The following is a 21,966-nucleotide window of genomic DNA, read 5'->3' on the forward strand; positions in this document are numbered from 1 at the left end:
GAGCGGGACGCACACCCCGAATGACGTCGGCGGATGATGCGCTTACGTGACCGAGCAGCTGTGTGTACACGCGCAGGAAGACAGGGCCCCGTCAACTGGCGGAGCAGCGGTCCGCGCAACGACCGCAGGGACACACGGGAGCCGTTTCTACAGGTGATCGAGGCGGCGAGGTATGTGCGCGCCACACTGCGGCTTTTGTGCGCGGATTTCTGCTGGTGTGCGTCGTGATATTTGCGCGATGTTTAGTGGGCGCTGTCGGGTTTGCGCACAGTGAGGCGAGTCAGGCGCGACGCGTTGCTGTCACATCCACGACTGATTTGTGGGGAAACACTGCTCACGTTAATTGTGAACATGTGGCTCATTGTCACAGTATCGTTGCGCTTCATTATTAAAGGTTCACTGAAGCGTGTGTATCACAGGCAGCCAGTCGTGACGTCCGAGCCCTGTGTGAAATCCGATTATTAATTATTAATTTCATCCTGATGGGCAGAACTTCTAGAAACAGGATGCGATATATTTGGTAATATTTTACAATAAAGCTAAAATCTACTCGGGTTTACTATTATTTGGTCAGTGCACTAAGAATTCAGATCCTTTTCGTACAGGTACTAATGCACCGAGACTCGTATACTACGACCCAAATGGTCGTTTTGCTTCGGACTTGTTGACTGTAAGATTAGTGTTTGAAAAAACCCATTAAAAGTTGGAGCGCTGCATTCAAAATCCCACTCGTGTAAACACTTTGCGACATCACATCACATCTATCACAAAAAAGTGCAACTTGTGCAGCCATACTACCACGTACTGCAGTAATGTAGTAGTAGCAGTAGTAGCCTGTACTGTAGTTTAGACCAGTGGCTCCCAAGATAAATCTGGGGGTTTGTGAGATGAAGGTTGGCTACACATTCAGTATTTATATTATGTATTTAAAGGATAACTCTGCTAATTTTCTAAATTAAAACTGTCCACCAGCACCATGCACACAGTAAGCATACACCCATACACCCACACACCCACACACACACACCCACAGCAAGGAATTTCTCTCTCTACTCACGAATGGTCAATGTTTAGTCTCCAGGCTGGATTAGTTTGTCTGTCTGTGCTGTTAACCTCCACTGTTGTCCAAAAACAATTAAAAGGACATACAAGTCACACACGCCAGTCCACTGAATGACAGATTTCTTCATTCCGAAATACGTGGTCGAGTTATGGGGATTTACGTGAGTTTGGGCAATATTTATGTAGACTACATGTCATTCTGTGGAGCGGCAGGTCTGGCTTTTGCGTTTTTATCATCGTTGGACTAGAAAACTCTAGGAGAAGAAGTAAAGAACGAGTATATCAACCGTGAATTAATATTTGAGTGTATGTACTTTCTTAACTTCCACTTATGCCTGAGGTTACGTTTTACACCCAGGTGGGAGGAACTGCAGAACTACAAATACGCTTTCACACCTTATTATGACTTATGGCTTGAGTGGGCTCGCTTGTAAAAGACGTCATTTAGGTAAAATATGCTCCATTCTCAAGTCTGAGTCACCTATTGCCTAATGAAACCCTCAATTTTTTTTTAAATCAATGTTTAACTGAAGCTGTAGTGGTGATACAGCAGCTGAAGATTTCTCTCTGCTTTATTCCAAGAGTTAACACAAATATTTAGCACAAAGAGCCTTAGAAACACGAAATCACATTTCTGAGGCAACATTTGGCTTTTGGTGTGGTGGGGGGGCAAAAATCAAGGAATTCAATTTGTCTGTGGAACATTTGAATATCATGGACAATTCATTTTTGGATGGATTGATGTATTAAGTACATTTTGCTCCTCTCTCTTCAGGCTGTCTTACCAAAAAAAATAAAAAAAATGGAGGGAGGACATTTGTGAGTATACACCTGTTCACTTCTCACAGCTCAATGAGTTCTATCAGAATTTACTCAGGAGCAGTCACAGCCTCCTCCAACCTCTGTGTCGTTGCAGCGGCTACAGCCGAGACTATCTTGACCGCTTCATCCAAAGCCAAGACTCGTCTGTGGTGAACAAGTTCCAGCAGAAGTACTGGAAAACCAGGCAGACGCTCATCAAGGTCACGGGGAAGAAAGAGGACAAACATGTGGTTGCGTCAGATGCAGATCTGGATGCCAAGCTGGAGGTGAGGAGCAATCTCCAATGCAACACTTTAAGATTCAAACACATCATATGAACATTTCAGCCTCGCATCACTTCCTCTGTGTAGATTTCACTTCCTGAAATCAGTATGCTTTCAGACTGGCTTCCCATGGTTTACCTTCTCGAAAGCAACCGCTGCTCTCAGCGTTTGATCGGGCGGCGTGATACATAGAAATATTACTTAACCGACAAGCTGTTCCACAGTCATCAGCCCTTTCTTAAATGTTTATTTTTGCGCTGCTCTGCAGGTTTTCCACTCCATCCAGAGAACGTGCATGGAGCTGCTGAAGGTCATTGAGCAGTACCAGAGGAGGATCTGCTGTACGTCAAATAAACAGCATAAGTATTTTTGTAAATATTATTTATGATTTCTATGATGAGAGCAGCCTAGATTGACAACTCTGAAGATACATCCTCCACCTCCAGTGGATTAAAGTATTCTATCCAGTTTGGCTTAGTGTCTCCTCCCTGATGAACAAGCTTTGATTAGATCCACAAATGCCTGAATTGACTCCTCAGTGAAAGAGGCAACAGTTCCAGACTTGTATCTTTTGTTGCTTGAATGTTCATCTATTTTTTTTTTTAAAAAAACTCTTCTTCCACAGGTTTCACGTGAAGCCTGTGGGGACAGGGGTTTATGTCTCTCACCGATTCACATCTGCAGCATTTTATAAAAACTAAACAGCAGTATGACATTTAAACTTTTATTTGTTAGAATACTCTGGGTCCATCCCATTGCTAGGGACCTCCTGTCAAATTGACTTGTTTAAGACCCATGTTCTCAGTTTCCTTTCCATTCTTTAGCATAAAAATGTGCTGGTACAAGTCAGTCTTGTGCACTAACTTCTGCTTCAGCCTCTTTACGACTGGTGCGTAACAAGCTCATGATTCCAACAACAAAGCGCCGTTAATACTGATACTGGGGGCCATTGCCACTCAGTCACCACCTTCGTAGGTGCCCCATCACCTAAATCCTGCAAACCACAGTGCTCCCCAGTGACTCCCTCTCCAGGAGCTTTAGAAGCTAAAACAGCTGGAATGCATAGTGCAATGAAACACCTTTTGCATCTGTGAGACACACACACACACACACACACACACACACACCTGTAAGCAGCTACTGCTCTGGGCAACTCCAGCCATAGAAAAGTCCAATGGAGGCTGAAATGATAAATCACATTGCTGATTTTAGCCACTTTATTTATTTTACTTAAAAATTTCAAGGGTTTCTGGGGAAGCGTTTAACTTATCAGTGCTCCCAATCTCCAGTAAGTGGAGACCCTTTAATAAAAGCCTGACAATAGTGAGTCACACTCAGTTCACCTCAGCCCAAGAGGTTTCTTTCAGTCTGGTGCCTCAGCTGAGAGTAAATTTCCCTTCAGACACAACTAGTAGCATTTGCACTAGACAGCAAAGTGAAACAATATTTGAAGTACGCTGTTCACATCTCCATGTTTAGTTTGGATAATTAAGTTTCATTTCATCATATTAAAACTGCAAATCAAGTTTGCGTCATCTGACTACATTCACTGGCTTCTCTGTGCAGTTCTTTCTCAGGAAGAGAATGAGCTGGGTCGTTTTCTGCGCTCACAGGGCTCACAGGATAAAACCAGGGCTGGGAAGATCATGCAGGCCACAGGGAAAGCTCTCTGCTTCTCCTCCCAGCAAAGGTCAGCAACCATCAGTTTCTCATCTTTCACCTGCACTAGATAATCCTTGTAGGTAAACAAGGGAATTAAAAGCCCAAAAAAGGTTTCTATGTAAGAACAATTTAGCAAACTAAACCTAAACTAAAGCATAGTGAAGATAAAATATGTCAGACTTGTAATAATACTGGACTTTACACTACATCCTACAGACTGGCTCTGAGGAAGCCTCTGTGCCGTTTGTATCAGGAGGTCGAAACGTTTCGCTATCAAGCCATCTCAGACACGTGGCTGACGGTGAATCGAATGGAGCAGTCCAGGACCGAGTACCGTGGAGCGCTGCTTTGGATGAAGGATGTATCTCAGGAGCTCGATCCAGACACGCATAAGCAGATGGAGAAATTCCGCAAGGTTTGTCAGTCACAGTACAACATGCGCATCACGTGAGACCGATGGGCTGTTTTGGAAGAGCAGAATACAATTTGGAATTAAAACACTAACCTGCAACATTAAGCGTTTGATGTAGAGCTCCAAGTTTTTTTTAAGAATTGGGCCTTTAGGCTTTAAGTTTCTGTACCAACTGTTTTCTACAAACTGTCAGAAAACAGCGCAAATGTCTATATGTTAATAGAGCACAAGTTTCCAAATGTTTTTTTGTCTGATGTCAGAGGTTTTCTACTATAAGAAAAGCAGTCCTCTCACTGAAGAGTCAGTGGTATCAATGACTGGAACCATTAAGCAATTACCAAAAAAAGTTCTCATTAAACTTTCTGGCAGAGGACTAATCATGTCAGCACCAATTGTTTTGCAGTACTTAAGACCACACATGCAGCATAAAGCAAGAAATAAAGTACAAATACCACTAGAGGTCGCAACACACCATCAAATAGTCTACAATTCCACAAAGGCACGAACGTGCCCTTTTCTGCTTACACTTTAGTTAGTTACACATGTACAAGCACAAACATGATTCCCACCATTTGTGTTTTCACTGTTCACACCTGTATGATTCACAATACTGTGTGCTGATGTTCAGTTGGTACATTTTCTCCATCTATTATACATCTCAGGTTCAGGCCCAGGTGCGCACCACCAAAACAAGTTTTGACAAACTGAAGAATGACGTTTGCCAGAAAGTTGACCTGCTGGGAGCCAGCCGCTGCAACCTCCTCTCTCACGTTTTAACTACATACCAGGTATACCACAAGCCAGATTGTTTGCGTACACTCCATTGAGCTTAAATAGGCTGCTTTCAGTGACTATCAAATGCAGCAAAGGAAAAGGAAAGAGGACAAACATGAAGGGAACAAAGGAATACAAGACCCAGCATGGAAGCAGACAAGTAGACACTGTTCACTAGACATTCACTCATTCATTTCATTTTCCGTTGAAAATGTGCCTTTTCTCGTTTAACTGTGCTTCAGACAACACTTTTGCACTTCTGGGAGAAGACATCCCACACTATGGCAGCCATTCATGAGAGCTTCAAGGGCTGTCAGCAGTATGAGCTGCCCACACCTAAGGTCAGAGAGCATTTTACCTCATCTTACACCCTCAAAGTAGATTTAAATCTGGATCAACAGAAACTACATACCAACTGGTGACTTGTTCATATGCTGCAGACCTTACGAGAGCCCGTCGAGAAACAGGGTAAGCGTAAGGCGAAGAAGAAACGTGCGGATGACGCAGAGGAGGGGAACAAAGCCGGGTCGACAGAAGATCAGTGAGTTAAAAAGGAAAAACTAACCCATCCGGAATTTCACTCACGCACATAGACAAAACAGATGCAAGCCAACGCTGAAAAATGGCTGTTTAAAAACTCGACACCGGCACTTCTGCTTTGTATTTATGCTAAATATTATAAACTGACCTTCTGCTTGTCATATTTATAGACTCATCTCACTAGTAACTGAAAACACCAGCGATGAGACCAGAGAAGGTAAGAGGCAATATTAAATGTAGCATTTATTGCAAAAACTAAGATTTGAGAATGCAGCTAATAACTATTTACATTAAGAAAATAATTATCAGATTGTTTGATAAACTTAATGTCCAAACAGTCCGAAGAATATTTGATGCAACACTTTATAAGGTCACAGAAGACTAAAAACAAGCAAATATTAACTGAGAAGCAATAAATGAAAACATGTAAGCAGTTGCTGGACAGATGTTCTTCTCGTTCATCCTAGGAAATAAAGAACCTGTGTCTGCTTTCGAAGAGTCGGAGGAAGAGGAGAAAGACAGCGTGACCTTACTGAATGAAATCCTGGGCAGTATGTCTGTGGATGAGGGAGACTTCTCCCGGGAATGGATGGAAGTGTTTGGAGACACAGAGGAAGGAACAAGTGCAGTGTCTGGTAGAACAGCGGAGGTTTCCCAGCAAGAGGAAAACTCCTTCTTTCTACCATCTCAGCTGCTGGACCAGAGTTTAAACAAGGCTTCTCTCTCAGGTTAGAGTTCACTAGCCTGTGTGTGCATTTGCACTTATGCAAGTCAGACAAGAGTGAACCAGAGAATTGTAATAAATAGGTCCAAAAAGCCCTTTAGTATTCAAAAGAATATGTATGTATCACAATTAGACCACTTGAGGTTTCCCCCATTAGAATGAATTTCTCTTTGCTAAAACCAGTGTAAAACATCAAAATTAGCAGCCATTATCCTAATTTAATTAAGCACCTACGCTGGAAAAAATAATGACAAGTTATATTGTATTTCCATGAATGAGTGCAGTAACGAATGCAAATTAAAAAAAAAAAAAACCTTAAATGAGCGGCTTTTTCCCCTGTTCAAGCTAAATATTTCCACAGAGAGAAAAGATGCTTTAAAATGATTTATCAAACCCAAGTCTGTCAAAGTAATAGGAGGTTATTATAACATGGCAATTAAATCTGCTTACCCGTAGGTAATTTCCAACTACTTTCCATTTCACCCAGACCTGGGTACTGGCTCCTAGCACATCGTCTGGCTTTGCGGATTTGATTCTGTCCATTACCACCGTAGATTGCTATTAGCCCCATTATAAAGCTATATGCCACTGAAAACCTGTAATATGTGTAACGGGTCTGACAACAGTTTTGTTAGTTGGCTAGCGGTTTAAAGTAGGTGTGACAGTAACTCCTGCACAGAAACGTATATTTATGGGACCACAAAGCAGAAACCATCTCTATATGTAGTCACAAAACATGTCATAAGAATTCCACTAGAGCTGTGAACACACAGAATCCGCAAAGAGGATGCAAAACCCTTTTTTAATCATTGAGTGAGCAGAAAAATGACTAAAGCTGTAATCATCTTACAAGTGCAAGGCTGCAGATGAGTAATTGTAAATGAGAAATTATTTGAAAGCGTTTACAGGCTGTGCATGCAGTACATCTGGTGCAAGTACAACTTATTTAAATGATAAAATTATTTCTTTAAAAACTACTTTATAGTTGCATTGCAAAAAAAAGCCACTGTAAAATTTCAGGACATGCATTACAGATTCTGACTTTCTGCAGACCATCAAAACTGCTCAAGTGTCAAAGAGGGTAAAACAACAGTGACTCTAAGAGACGATAACATTAATGCACCAAAACAAAAAGAAAATATCCTGGGGCTTCAAAAAGTTATTTGGTCATTTAAGTTTATTAATCTAATGCGTTTGTATTTGGGGTAAAGTTTGTTTGTTACTAAACACAATATCAGCAGCACATTCCACTGTCCTCCCTTGTGATATTTACTGTCGCAACATGTTGTATTTTCTACATACAAACAACAAACTTCTCTGATGAAAGACATTTCACCATCTTTCAGCCAGTGTTTAATATCCCACTAATGTCATTTTTGCAGTAATAAATGTTTAGCCTATTGCTGTTTGCATGTTTATTACACAAGATCTGTGTGAGAGAGTTTGGAGAATTTCTGTGTTGGCTCATGCTTTGGCACATTTAACACTTCCAAAATGTGTGCATCTCCATTTCAGATTGGTCTGGGATCACTCCACAGCCCATTGGCCAAGAAACACAGCACTCATCTGGAGCCAATCAGAAGCCTTCTAAGCCAGCAGGGAAAGGTAGGAACAGGCCAAATGAGCAAAACACATGAGAAGATCTGAAAGAAACCAGCGACTCATTCAAGTCCAAGTAAAATCTGTCTGTGGATGTTTTCTAGGAAGTTATGCGTCGTTTCCATTCATAATTTTACTACTCAGTCAGATCTGGACCATTGCTTTAATAAATGTGAAAACACTTTTAGTATCATTCACCCTTTCTAACTCATTTCACAGAGGCACCAGGAACCTCCAAAGACCTCTCAGCGTGGTTCAACCTGTTCGCCGACTTGGACCCTCTCTCAAACCCTGATGCCATTGGCAAAACTGACACAGAGCACGAGCTTCACACTGCATAGTTCTTCCTCTGCATCATGTTGATCTCTGCTTGATTTGGTACTTTTGTTAATGGGTGTGGTGGAAAAGGATGCTACGTTGAGCAGAGGAAAAAAAAAAAAAAAAGCCATTTCAGTGTAAGAAGATATAAACTGAACCCTAAGCCTAACATAATGATACACATTCTGCCAGTACAAATGTTCCAGTTGCATCAGACGTAACAAAAATGCTTACAGAAACAGTTAAAAATAGTTAAAGAGTGCATAAATGAAAAGCTATAATAAAATAATCTAAAACGACATTAAAGCTAAAAGTTCTGTCCCCTTTGATAAATTAACTAAAAATGAACTTGTTGGGAATTTCTCACTAAATAACATTAGTACTTGCTGAGTGTGACCCACTAACAACCATCAGCTCTTGTACTTTCCATTGTGAAAGAAAAACATTTACAAGACGACCCTGTTGGGCGTGCTGGCTGCCAAACTGGGTTAAACATTCAGTGCTTAGCATGGATACCTCAGTACAAGTTTGGAACAATAAGCCTTTGACATCAGCTGCCTTGGAGATCCTTATTCTCTCGTAGCATTCATGCTTTATTTCTGATTCTCATCACTGAAAATTGCAAACAGACAAAACTATGTCGTGAGAAACAACAGTGGAAAAACCAAACATGGCAATAGTTTGTGTGTTTACAAAATGATGTAACATGCAGAACGGAAGAAACATAATGCAGTCAGAAAGATATCCCAAACTAAACTTAATGATATTTTTTCTGCCATTGATCTTGTTACTGGCACTGCAATTATGCTGCAACTATTTCACACATGTCAAGAAAGAACTAAATTGATCTAAAAGTTGTGCTTCTTCACACAGTAACTTTTTCCTTTGATATCTAGGAGTTTATATGATTTGTTTGATACATGCCGAGTTTGTCATCCTCTTGAATATAATCCAAAGGTGTGACCATAGATTGTTATTACGTAAAAATGCACCTCTCACTTATTGCATGTTGAATGCATGTTTTATGTTAAACAGTAACAGTGTGACTGAATGTGGTTTATATTAATGGGGCATTACTTCATCAATATTTAGAGGTTCAGTGTGTTGCTTTCAGCGCCAAACTAACTGAAAGCTTCAATAATCATGAAACTACCATCAAATACTGATTTTGAATGCAATGCTGCATAGACTAATTTATCAGGATAGACGCCTTAATCTAATCACAGGTTGACAATATAGAACCTCATTAGAATTGTTGCAGTACTCCTTATACAGTTTACTACAACTGTGTGAATACATTTATTGTAACTTGTGTAGCCTTGTGTAACTTTTGATGTTCAAGCCATGTGACATTTGTTAATATTTAGTCATTACCAAATACATTGATTGCCTTACCCTGACTATTTGTTTATGAATGCCATGCTTCCTTATACTGGTATTATTAGTCTGGCTACAGCCTTTGAAGGAGGATTACATACCAAATCAAACAGATTTTGTTGTTTCTTTATTGAAAAAAACAAAACACACACACATACACACACGATCTACATAAAAATGCGTAATACACAGGGAAACTGAATCATAATCGCCCTACTTTGCCACCATTTCTTAACTGCACTGCAATATGAGCTTGTGATTAAATTCTTAATTAGTATGATTTAAAAATCTTTGAGCTGCAAGCAGAACAGAGTATTTCAGCTTTTATCTGTGAGAAATGTGTTGCATGTTTTTTTATGTGTCCACAAACAAGTTTTAGAGTGAAACTAGTTAATGGTCCCATTCATAGTCAACCTGCTCTAAATCATTCACGTGACTGTGACAGAATTTGTAGAAATAATGTTAGGGCACGTTTCCTTGGGTCTGTATTTTGTAAGTGTTACACAAAAACATAAAAAACGTGTTAGTGTAGATTTACTTCCAACAATCAAACAACCAAAAAAAAAAAAAGGAACAAAAAAGGAAAAAAAATCTCAACTGCACACTAAAGTTCTGATTGTTTTAACTTACAATTTCATCTCAATCAAAAATAGACATCTTACTTCCAAATAAGTGCTTAGGCTTTGTTTCATTGCCTGTGTTTAGAACACATGAATTAGGGTTTATATGTTTCCCTACTGTTTAACACACACACACACAAACACACACACACGTCCAAAATATATGAAAGGCCTTTCATTGTGTTCATATTTGCTTTGGTATTTATTTAACAAAAGGGGCAAAAACAAACAACATAATTGTCAACGTCTTAATTTGTGAGGGTGTAGCTTATGTAGCTTGTTCCATGTATACGAGCACTCACGGTTGACCAATGCAACACTAAATGTGGAATGTGTCATAGCACCTGAAACTCTAACCTGAACAGGTTAATGCAAACAATCAGCTGATTCAGTCTGCAATAATATCCTTCCCTCTTCAGGGGGAAAAAAAAAAAAAGTGAGTGAAAGACTGGAATGTCTTTCTGTAGAGGAAAGTCATAAACACATTGGAAAGGCAACATAGTCAAAGCAAGTACATTCCACAGGACCTGAGTTACTGATCTGCGTAGTGTGGGGAAATAACAAGGCAATCAGGAGGATTGTGTGCTTTGATTGGTCATTTGGTCATATGTGAGGAATAAGCTTCTGACATTAGCATTCATTGTTAAGCTTACAAATTTTTGATGGTTATCAGACAATAAATGCAGATCTAGTTTTTGGCTTGCAAGCCTTTACGATGGAGCCTGCACTGAAGCGCCTGCTGGTTTCATATAGACAGTGATATTTAAAACAAACAAAAATAGGCCACGGTCTGTATGATTGTGACCCAGGCTTCATCAAGTGCAAACACTGTGGGTAACGTGGGGAAAAGTACTGTATTTTAAGAAATCTTGATATGTTATAAATGTGAAACGAGCAATTCTCATCCTGCAAAAAGCTTATGTATATGTAATTCAGATGTTAGCTCGCTGAACACTTAACAGCTAATAAGCTGGTTAGATAACATGTGGACATTGCTTTTCTGATATCTTATGAAAGTTTTGGATTTTTCTTTTTTTTGTTTAAACTTGACACAACAGCCATGCGCTTTGTAACAATACTTTGAGCAGTCATCTCTATTATTTGCAAAACAAAGCAAAGTAATTTCTGTTATGGGTGTCGTCATGGTACAGAGAAGGTGGCTAGGTTAGTGACGGTTGAAGGGAGGTTGTGCCCAAGGTCGGCACACTCTATAATGACCAAACCAAGCGAGCTTACCAACAGCAAAACAACAATATGGTATCCTCCTTTTTGTTTGTCATTTATAGACCTTGGATACTCCCTGCTGGCTAACGTTAAGACTAACGGAGTGCAAATTTCTTTTATTTTGCTTTAAATCCATACCACCTGACTAAGATTAAGATTTTATCATCTTTTGGTGGTTTGGCCATGAATACCTGAGGACTAGCTGGTGAGGAGAGCTTGTGCTGAACCATCTTTCGACGCGTCTCCTTCGGGGCTGTGGCTGTCTGTGCTGTTGTCTGCATTTACACCTGTGCTTGTGACAGTGCTCCTCTCAGTGGAGGCTTGAAAGGTAGCTAGTGCGGCAGTAGGCAGAGTTGGGGTCACCTGAAGCCCAGGACTCTCATTACCATGGAGACTGGGGTTGGTGGAGGAGAAGGATGAGGGAGAGATAGGGGAGAAGAGGGTGGAGCAGAGGAGTTTGACTGGACAGAAGGCAGAGCCCCTTGGAATGAAGTTCACCTTGTTTTTGTCCGGGCATGAGAAGAGAGGGAAGCCTTTTGATTTGCCAGACCTGAAGACAATAAAAATTGAGCTCAATTATTTTGCTTGTTATATTGCATTTTTATGAATGTACTGCTTAAATAAAACGTGTTTATCCTAAATACGGTATTTGCACTCATTCCTGCTGGCCACAATGCAAATAAACTTACTGCTCTCTAACATGACCTCAGAGTAGATGTAATTATGCTGTAAACTGAATTTCATTTTTATTTCAAAGTTCACATGCTCAGTACAGTAGTAGCACAAGTTTAAAGTGACAAACTGAAATTTAAAGGCTGCCTTTTAAAAATATATTAAGGTCTTAAAATGAATAAGAATAAACTACTTACACCAACTCATCAAATACTTTGACCCTCTCACAGCCCTCTGGAGGCTCTCGTTTGAACATGTAGCTGTTGTTAGGTTTGGGGGAAGTTGCAAATTTAGGAAGAGGAGAACTGCACACGCTGTCTGTAAATACAGCAAAAAATGTAATGTTAACTAAGCATCATTAAAGTTTTTAAACGACATTTGCAAACAGAAAAACAAAGCTGGAATTAATGGCACAAATTCACCAACTGCCAAAGTGAAAGCCAACTGAATAGGTCAAAATTCCAGCGACACTTGCAATATTATAGCAAACATCTTTATTGTTTGGCAACCAATCATATGCCAACACAAATGAACAGCTAAATTCCCATGGGTAGGTATGGTCATGGGATTTTTACTAATCATATTGTCAAATTGGATGTGTGTGTTAGGTAACTGATACAGGTGACACCCTATTTGATCAGGTAGAAAAAAAAACTGGTAGAAGAAAAATATGTAATAAGTTATTAGATATACTGCAAACAAGGCAAAACAACTAATTTGGGTACCATTTCTAATTAACTCCAATGTGGGACACAAAACTATAACAAATCTGCAATGAAAAACAACAACTTGTATATTGATACTAAACATATAACTGCTTTTACTACTTGGTTTTAATAAAACATGATCAGCAATTTCTACTTATTTTTTCAGTAAAAAACTGAAATCAGCTGTAGAAAATGAAGTGTTAAGCCATTATGCAAGAACTTTGGTAGAATAATTAAATGCCATCTAAAACTGGACCAATTATGACTTAAGAAACTAACAGTATCAAGGTCAAGGTCTTGAAAAATGACAATACAAAGCAAACTTAAATGATCCTTTTTTGAGCACACTGGATTGAAAGAGTTGAGCTTTCAGTATCCACAATGTCACTCAAATGTTTGTGCATTTGATAGTTCTGGTGTGTTATGATAGCAGTGGGGATTGTAAGCTGGAGACTCAAGCAGAGATAAAAAGTGGACTATAGAAGTCTGGGAGGTTCACTTATTTATGACCCTAAAGAGCCAATTGTTTCCCCCCCCACTAATTTTTACATCTACAGACCTTACCAATAGGGCAATTTTTTTAGCAGCACTGAAGCCTCTAAATCTGTCACATTGTAAATTCACACCTTTGTCGATTTCCTCTGCAGAACAGGGGCTTCCATCAGGGGAGTGGAGGTGGTCAGAGCTGCAGGGACGGGGTGAAGGGCTGGAGTCGCCGCTGGAAGGGGCCTGTGTGTCTGTGTCACGTGTGTCCCCGCCATTGCTGTAGCGATGTGGTGGAAAGGGGGGCCGACGGCCATCCACCACATCCATGGCCTGCAGGTTCAGGTGGCGGTGAGAGGATTCAAAAAGATTCAAAATGCCTTAGAGAGGCTCATAACTCAAGGTCAAATTCAATCCACCATAAAGGCCACAATGTCCTCAAAAACCTCTGCTCAAATGTTGCACAACTACCTACTGACTCACTGGAAAATGTCCCCCTGGTTTGGAGCGTCAGCTAAAATGTCCTAAATCTAAGAATGAAACTAAAAAGGCCAATAGTGTTTGCTTCTCCAATTGCCCTTTAAACAATAAACACCACACAAGCTTATAACATGACAGTAGAACAGAGTGATTTACAGAGAATACTGTGTACTGTGTTACAGTTCATTTACATGGGAAAGGCTTGGTGAACATCAAACTACAAATCTGTAGTGGTGTGCACGCTTGTTAGAAATGGTGTATGTGTGTTTGCGTATGCTTAAGAGGGGAGCTTTACCAACCCGCCAAGCTGTATGACTCAATTTACAGGTATACTTTGCTTCTAGGTGAGTATTTACTGCATGACTGTACATCGTACATTTCTATACATGGCTTCGGTGTCAAACGACTGTAAGAGTGTTGCTCTATGAAGGGGAAACAGCTGTTTTCTGATCAAATCTGAATTCTGATTTGTAAAATTAGGTTTTTCCTTAAATTACTTATTTTCTCATAGGGCGTTGTCTCTGTGTGGTCTTGGAAAATTATTTTGTGAGTAAATGATTGAACTGTGTTTTGGCCCTAAACAGTATATATTTGCTAACCTGGAACATATTCTTATGAGATTTTTTTGAAAAAAGTGAATCTGCAGGCGTTTTGCTTGATACAGCGCCCAGACGATTCCGACTTTTATGAGCAAATGGCAACACACATGTGAATAACAGCATAGCATTTTGGTTCACCTGGATCTTTTCTATGTGTGCCAAACTGAAACATGGATAAAATAGACTGTGCGTGGTGAGTCTATTCAATGTAGTTCAACTAATCTAAACATTTAATGTTTACTAGTCTTATACATTGAGAGGTCAGCAGCACGTTTCTTTTTCGTGTGTGTGTGTGTGTGTGTGTGTGTGTACCTGAATCCCCTGCTCCAAGTCTTCTCTGATAAACACATTTTCTAGCTCATGATTGATGCCCTCCACACTACTCGGCACTCTACAAATGAGGGATTTTGGCAGAGGGATGGTCGAGAAGGCTGATGAAGTTCCCTTGTACTAGAAAGACAGGAAATAAAAATCATTACTGGAAACAGTACTGACTAAATGCTTCATTCTCCCTGATTATGACTCAAAGACATTCAGATAATCTGCGCATCAAATATACAACACTGTGTCTTGTAATGTGTGATATCAAGATTTGGGATATTCTTCTTGTTGATCTAGTTACAGGGCATACTCATTGGTTGGAGGCATTCAGTTTGAATATGTTACAGGTGGGATTAAATGTCATAGGTAACAAAATACACTCATGAATGTGATTTTTCACAGATGAGTATAGGACAGAGCTTATCCATGGTTTTATTAATTTTCCCACAGTGGTTGATGTGTACTGTTGCTGGGCATGTGTTAATGAATTAACTGCAAACAGTCACAAACCAGGACATGCCCAGACACATACCCCCAGTCGCTCTCCCTTCTCATTTTGACACAACTAGTCACAATGGAGACTCAGTCTGTCGAATGCTGTGCAACATACAATATTATGAGTTTATAATCCTTCACTCTACACAGTGGTGACATTATTTTAATGTAGAGAAACATTTAATCCATGCTGATAACTTAATCTAATGTCGCAGATGAAAAAAAAAAAAAAAAGCAAAATCCTGCCACATTCATTTTTTTAAATTGGTAAGTGTATAGTGCAGAAAGCCATTTTAGTTACTGCAGATAAATTATTATTAGTTTTCTTGTCTTTAACAATTGGGATATTGTTTGGTCAGTCTTTGTATATTTTTGCTGGTTGCTAAGCTACCTTATCATATCGCCACTGTCTAAGTCCGAGTAAGTTAATGTTTTCACCTCCAAGGAGCACATTGGTGATTCCATTTGGAGATGAAGGTGAAGGTGAGATGAAGAATAGCTTACCTGAAGATGACCTGCAGCACTATGCTGCACCTGTTGGGGCAGCTGCAGTGAGCTCTGATCCCGGTCTTTGCTCTGCCGGCCAACTTGTTTGCTGCGCTGCAGCTGCAGTCTCAGTTTAGCAATCTGCTGAAAGAAGGGTAACATCACTTCAGTGAATGACATTGCATGGGTGAGTGACGGAGACAATGTTTCTGTCAAAATGAGATTTTACTTTTCCTGTCTGTAAAATGAATGAAGCCAGGAGGTTTCAAGCATAATTTGCTTCCATGTAGAGCTGCAGCAAATAATATATTTTAAATATAAAAATCAATTACCCTGACAATTTTATCATTTGATAATATTTTGCCTCATCTCATCTACAGCCCACCTCTAAACCCTCTTTGACTAACAGTACATACAGCAGTGTCCAGGAGCACACAAACAGAACAACATTTATTTTGGCCGTTTGGTGAAATGGAAAACATTTTATATAAATGTTATATAAAATGTTTTCTTATATCTTACATCTTATATTAAGTGTTGTCAACAAAAACTGAAGAGATTCTACATTGCATGCTGCTCATTGTGTGAGAACTGGTATCCAGGATTTAAAGTGCCTGAAATGAACGGCTTTAACACTTCTCTCCACCCTACCTTTCCAAGAGACACACAAAGTCTATGGACCACATGTTTGTAGCCAGATATGTCTTTTCTTTTTTTTTTTAATTGGCTAGATTTCAGTCAGGTCAGCTCTTTTGTCACACAGAGCCTCATACAAAATGTAGGTTTGTAAAAACTAATATTGAATTCTAATATGACTGAACGGCCAAGTAATAGTAATTCAATCCTTAATGAGGTGCATAATCTGTGAAACAAAGATTAAATTTCTTACTTAGTGTCCATTGATCTGATGTTTGACATTATAACCAGAAACTGTGATGATCAGTGCAAAGCAGACAAAAATGGGAAGTTGCTAGCTGGTTTCTACACTGACATTTGTTAACGACACTATCAGAACTCAAGAGTCTGTTGCACCGACATGCCCAAACAACTTCAGGAGTGTAATGTCTTCTTGTGCATTAATTTGACTGGTGAGCTTAAGACACTGTAATTTATTAATTCTAACAGGTTTTTTGCAAATTTCAAAGTGAGTGTACATGACAAGTTTGCATGGAATAAATGTATTTCTTAGTTCCTGAACATTCCTATGGTGCATTAAAATTCCATTGGTCCATTAAAAACAGTACTTGTATATATGTGAACCTTATTTAAATATTATTAAGAAATCAGTCTAGTATGTCTGATGATGAAACAAGTCAAAGGGTGTTTCTCCATCTGGCCCATTGTCAGTATAAAAACAGGATACTTTTTGAGAGTCTGACAGACACAGTTGTACAATGCAGACAAAGGTGTGGTCTTCACTGCTGATCTTGTAATCCTGGCAACACAGTCAACAAAGAGACTCGTTCTTTTCATAGATGTCCTCCCACACATGTAAACGCAGAGGTTAGAGAGCGAGAATGCAGAGCACTACATTCATTGAATGACCAAGCAGCAGTCGATAATGACAAGTCCAGGCAATCCCGCTGTAATCTCAGAGGATGAGAAAGAGAGGGTTTCCTGGTGCTGCTAGACTACTGATTGTACACTAGGATTGTCTGTTAAACACAATTTGTTTTTTGCAGTCCTAGTTACAGTATATGGCTACAATTACACTTAAGTGGGATTTATGAAACCCTATTTTACGGCTCACATTTCATGAGATCCCAATACAGAGCCTATAGCCAAGAAATGGGTCTTAAGCATCTCCTGCGGCCGTGTTTATTAAAAGGCATCTCCTCTTGTCTAACCTTTATAACTGCTAGACTGCAATGAGTCTACAAGGTAGTTTAAAAATCACATATTCGTGTCAATTTGCAATAAATGTTTGAACACTTTCAGGTGTTTTGAAATTCAATAGCAATTTGAGTGTCATTAGATCCTTGTGCATCCAGATCTGTGCAACTTTATGTCACAATATTAATTGACACAGTATTAACAGTATTTGACGTCCTAGGTGGATTTACGTAGAAGGTTATGCCATAGCAACCTTCATTCCGAAAAGCCGCATGTTGTACCTTAGGCTTTAGGCAAAATCCATAATTAACTTGTAAAATAAATATTTGAAATTATTTATTTCTGGTCAATAAAAACAAAAACATAAAAGAGACAAAAACTGCTCTAGAGCTGATGACAGAAAAACATGTCTGCCTAATGTGACACAGAAGCATGTGTGAGACTCGAGTCAGTTCACTCAGTACAGTCTAAGGAGGGAACTACATTGCTTCTTCACCCTTGACAGTGTCTCCTGCTGTGTCTCTCAAAAACAACAGGACATAATGAAATGCGAGGGGGCAGTTCAACAAGGAAACAGAGGAGAAAAAGAGGTTAAATTTAGACTGTGGTCTGGAGAGCTGTAGGCCTAATAGTTCCATGCGGTCTGCTGGTTGGCCACCAAGCCCAGCAGATAGAGTAGAAACCAACCTTTAGGAGCATAATATTTAGGCTGACCTCAGACCCGGACAAATAAAACGTGCTGAGTAAATGTGATGAATTTCAAAAATGACAAAAAAACATGGCTGTGAGAATGTTTTTAGCTACTCTGGGCTTTATTAGTGTCAAGACAGTTGATAACCTCATTATTCAATCCACTCTCTGTGGCGTTTGTTGTCAGATGAAGCCGTGACTTGGGTGAAAAGGTTATGACAAGTAAATCTACCTCTTTAAGATGGTCGGCACTGCCCCATGAGGCTGACCGCTGGTGAGGACTTCCCTGTTCTGCCCCTTCTTCGATCCAGAGACCGGGAGTCTGAAACACACAACCATGAAACCCACCTTTATCATACAATTTTCTCTGAACAAGAGTCGATTGTAGCTTAAGAAACTCAACAGCCAACACATCTTATGTTACACAGCACACAAGGAAGTTTTCATTGTGTGTGGATTACAACCTAAGATTAAGTAACCTGCAGTTTCTAAGATGTGTTTATATGGCAGGGTGGCCTATTGTTTACAGAGATCAGATAAATGAAAGGTCAGAGATGTAGTCCACGTTGAAATATAGAGAGAATGTCTCATGCGTTTATACAGTTAATAATAAATTATGATATGTTAATAAAGACATTCACATATATACAAATGCCTACAATAAGTTAATTACACAGCACATGAATATAAAAGTAAATAAAAGCTAATGCAGTACAAGTAGGTGGCAAAAGGGTCATGAAATGTCGTTGAAACTACATTTAGTGTTCCCCCACTATGAAGTCACTCAGCATGTAAGCATCAGCTAAATCCCTAGGATGCAAAATGTCAAGTAGTTAACCAAAATGTGAAATCAGTAATAAGTGCCGTATGGTCCAAAAGTAAAGCTGGAAATCTGGAATCAGTGAATGAGGAAAGCAATAAGAGGTTATCCTGGAGAAAAGAGTTCCATTAAACAGGAAAACAAAAGTCATGTTTGACTTCTTCAATTAGCCGATTAGCTCAAAATAAAGGCATCTGTGGGAGGGTACAAAACCTATTTTTGTCTACAGGTTGACAGAGTAGTTCAAGTAATAAAATTTTCACCTTGAGTAGTAAAAATGGACAGATTATGCATTTAGACTCAGATTTCTCCAATTTTCAGAATGTTTAATGGGTTTATATTATGTGAATAAATCCAAAGAGAAATTCTGTACCGTTAGTACAACAGTTAAAAAAAAAAAACATCTGATATACAAAACGTTCCCTTACATCTTTTCGACCCGGTCTGCATAAACAAGGAAACTGTTAAATTATGTAAATATATGCAAAACCAGAAACAGACGAAGGATGTTTCACAGGGTTGTTTGAAACCACATACTTCCCCCTGATTATGCACATCAACAGTGCCTCTGGTTCTCAAACATCTGACGTTTTCGGCGAGCACAGTAGTATAAAGCATCTAAAATGTCAGTGTCTTCACACTGCCTTATGTCCGACCCCACACAAACAGAAAAACCTCTATAGCTTCCCAACAAATGCACAAGCCTCGCCCTATGATATGGAATATCACACTGTGAATAATGAGGAACACCCGTGAAGCAGTTTGCATTGGCCTTCTGGCACTGGTTGCGACAGAAAAGGACAGCAAATTAAATGGGTGCTTGTGCTGTCATAAAGGGAGCACTGTGCTTGGCCACGCTGGATGGCAGATGTGTAGCTAGCCTTTAGCATTAACATTTTGTGCTTGGTCTGAATGGCTTGGGCTGTTTGATGCCTCTGCCAAACACTGAGGGACTTGATGCTTCAGCCTAATCCGTTCATGCAGAATGCTGATTGCTGTGAAAGAGCACACAGTTTCAATGGCTAAGTCCACAACTCCATAAAGCCTAAGCTCTCACAGATGTTGAGTGACGTCAAGTACTGTAAGCACGCTTTTTGCCGTTTGTATCTTAATTAAATTTGAGACTCTTCTCTTTGGCAGTGAGAGTAAGGTATCCATTTTTACAGGGCTCTACAGTACTGGTTAAAAGCACAGTAATTCAAAATCATAGGAACACATGGAGGGTTTCAAGGTAGAGGGTTGCTGGACATATCCCAGCTTGTTTTAATACAATTCTATTTAACCTTTTACAAGAGATACTTTCCTTCATCTCCAGAAATAAATCATTGGATTGAAGAGTGATAGCAGCTGGCTACATTTCAGCAGACAACTTTAACAATGTACACTTTTTATACACAACATGAACTCTGCATATCATTTAGTTTTAAATATCAGGCATGCAAATTACATAACAACACACACAGTAGGGTATTTATTTGTAGATATTCCATTTTTGGATAAAACTTAATTTTACCCCAGTTATACCTACAACACAGAACAGTTAAAACTACATCGGGCATTCATCCTTTATTGACTCATTTCCCCGTAAACAAATTGTCTGCCAACAAGAACACCCACCTTTACTTAGCTCAGAGGCCCTTTTAATCATGCTAGCTCTTGAACGTCCTGACCAGTTGTGTGATAATGTACTGCAGTACAGATAAAACCTCATTACTGTAAGACTACAGCTTGCTTCCAATTTGAATCCCACACAAAGGGTAAAATACAGGCAACATCCTCAAGAATCTAGCTATGTTCCAAAGCAGGAAATAATGACTGGGCTTCAATAGAATTTCAGTGGAATTTGTGCAGGTTTGTTTAGCTTGCTTGTCGAGACGTGTGCCACCACCATGATTTGGTGATGTTTAGAGATGGGGAGAACATGCATCTTGATTTTGCAGGTATTTCTGTGTGTCTGTTATCTTTTTCCATGACTGAAATTCACTAAACTAAAGAAAATGAAAATACCTCAAAAGAACCTCATTTCTGTTACTCTTTAAACTACACTCAGATAAACAAATATATTTCCATAGAATTCCAACAAATGATGTAGTATTGGATCACTAATGACAGCATACAATATCAGAGCCCTAAAGTACAATTGATTGTGAGTGTGTCTAACAGCCCTGACACATCAAGTCACACAGTAAAAATAGGATGTCTGACAACAGCACATTGTCATTACACATTTGTGGGTAACTCGTGTTTGGCACCATTGTTGTCTGGTAAAGCAAATCTTTACCAGACAGTCTCAACTCATATTCCAGCCCAGTAATGAAAGGGTTCAGATGCAGCAGATGCTCAATGGTATGAAAAACAGCAGGCTGGTTTGTTGTGTTTGTCTTTCCATTAAGTTTTTTGACTGATTAACAATTTCATCTCACACGGGTACAGAACATACATGTATACGAGTGGTCCGCTCTCTGATGGCTGTAGCCTTTGTGCGGTTTTCCAGTGCAACACAAGACGCCGGGCATCGCACACTGTTTGATCAGTCTGCATTTGTCGGTGGTGGTTCTTTGAGGTTGGCTTGGTGTGTCAAGGCCCTAATCTTTATACAGACATTCTCTGTGTTCTGTAACCACAGGGCCCAGGGCATACAGACCTATCCCGGAACAGTGATTAGCATATGTATGGACCCTCTGCTCCTCAACTCCCACACAAAAGGCAGGCGGGCTGTGAAGCCACGAGAGCCAGGTGGTAAGCAGTGGGATTTCTTCTCGCCTCAACCATAGCCTAGGGGACAGGTGCAAACAACTTCACCTCCATGCAGAGCTACATTACCGCTTAAAAGGAAAGGCTGTCTTGAACTTGTGCAATGCACAACACAAGAGGCCAGAGACCCTTTGTCTGCTGCTTTCTGCTGCTGTTGTCTTACAGTATAAAAGAGTTGGGCTGAGGCATTGCTTGTTAACAGGAAGTGGTCTCCATCTATCCTTGGGGG

The 21,966-nt window shown here is 39.7% G+C and overlaps 2 protein-coding genes across 5 annotated transcripts in view; one reads left to right on the forward strand and one right to left on the reverse strand.

Annotated features, from left to right (window-relative positions):
* On the forward strand, positions 1-9,667 carry ica1 (islet cell autoantigen 1). Of its 2 annotated transcripts, none has more exons than XM_067509751.1 (13): positions 1-170; positions 1,838-1,881; positions 1,979-2,150; positions 2,416-2,488; positions 3,714-3,837; positions 4,026-4,224; positions 4,884-5,009; positions 5,238-5,336; positions 5,436-5,536; positions 5,706-5,752; positions 6,033-6,263; positions 7,775-7,864; positions 8,078-9,667. In XM_067509751.1, the coding sequence occupies exons 2-13, from the start codon at positions 1,865-1,867 to the stop codon at positions 8,197-8,199; spliced, it is 1,401 nt and encodes a 466-aa protein (XP_067365852.1). In that variant the 5' UTR covers positions 1-170; positions 1,838-1,864; the 3' UTR covers positions 8,200-9,667. The 2 variants fall into 2 exon arrangements, with proteins under 2 accessions (XP_067365852.1, XP_067365851.1); XM_067509750.1 differs by having other exon boundaries at positions 11-170; positions 6,003-6,263.
* Positions 9,664-21,966, reverse strand: part of LOC137130067 (glucocorticoid-induced transcript 1 protein) — a 19,477-nt gene continuing 7,174 nt past the window's right edge. For 2 of the 3 annotated variants that reach the window (XM_067509749.1, XM_067509747.1), the window contains exons 4-9: positions 18,396-18,485; positions 15,659-15,784; positions 14,651-14,788; positions 13,403-13,592; positions 12,267-12,387; positions 9,664-11,947 (exon numbers count right to left, since the gene is read on the reverse strand). In XM_067509749.1, coding sequence (XP_067365850.1) covers positions 11,596-11,947; positions 12,267-12,387; positions 13,403-13,592; positions 14,651-14,788; positions 15,659-15,784; positions 18,396-18,485 — 1,017 coding nt within the window. In that variant the 3' untranslated portion in view covers positions 9,664-11,595. The remainder of the gene's footprint in view (positions 11,948-12,266; positions 12,388-13,402; positions 13,593-14,650; positions 14,789-15,658; positions 15,785-18,395; positions 18,486-21,966) is intronic. The other variant, XM_067509748.1, reaches the window with a different exon arrangement.

Source organism: Channa argus, chromosome 7 (genome assembly GCF_033026475.1).
Source record: "Channa argus isolate prfri chromosome 7, Channa argus male v1.0, whole genome shotgun sequence".
Lineage (NCBI taxonomy): Eukaryota > Metazoa > Chordata > Actinopteri > Anabantiformes > Channidae > Channa > Channa argus.

Coding starts and splice junctions, on each gene's coding strand:
- ica1 (XM_067509750.1), top strand. Junction 2,489..3,713: donor GTACCAGAGGAGGATCTGCT/GTACGTCAAATA, acceptor TTCTCTGTGCAG/TTCTTTCTCAGGAAGAGAAT. Junction 5,010..5,237: donor ACGTTTTAACTACATACCAG/GTATACCACAAG, acceptor ACTGTGCTTCAG/ACAACACTTTTGCACTTCTG.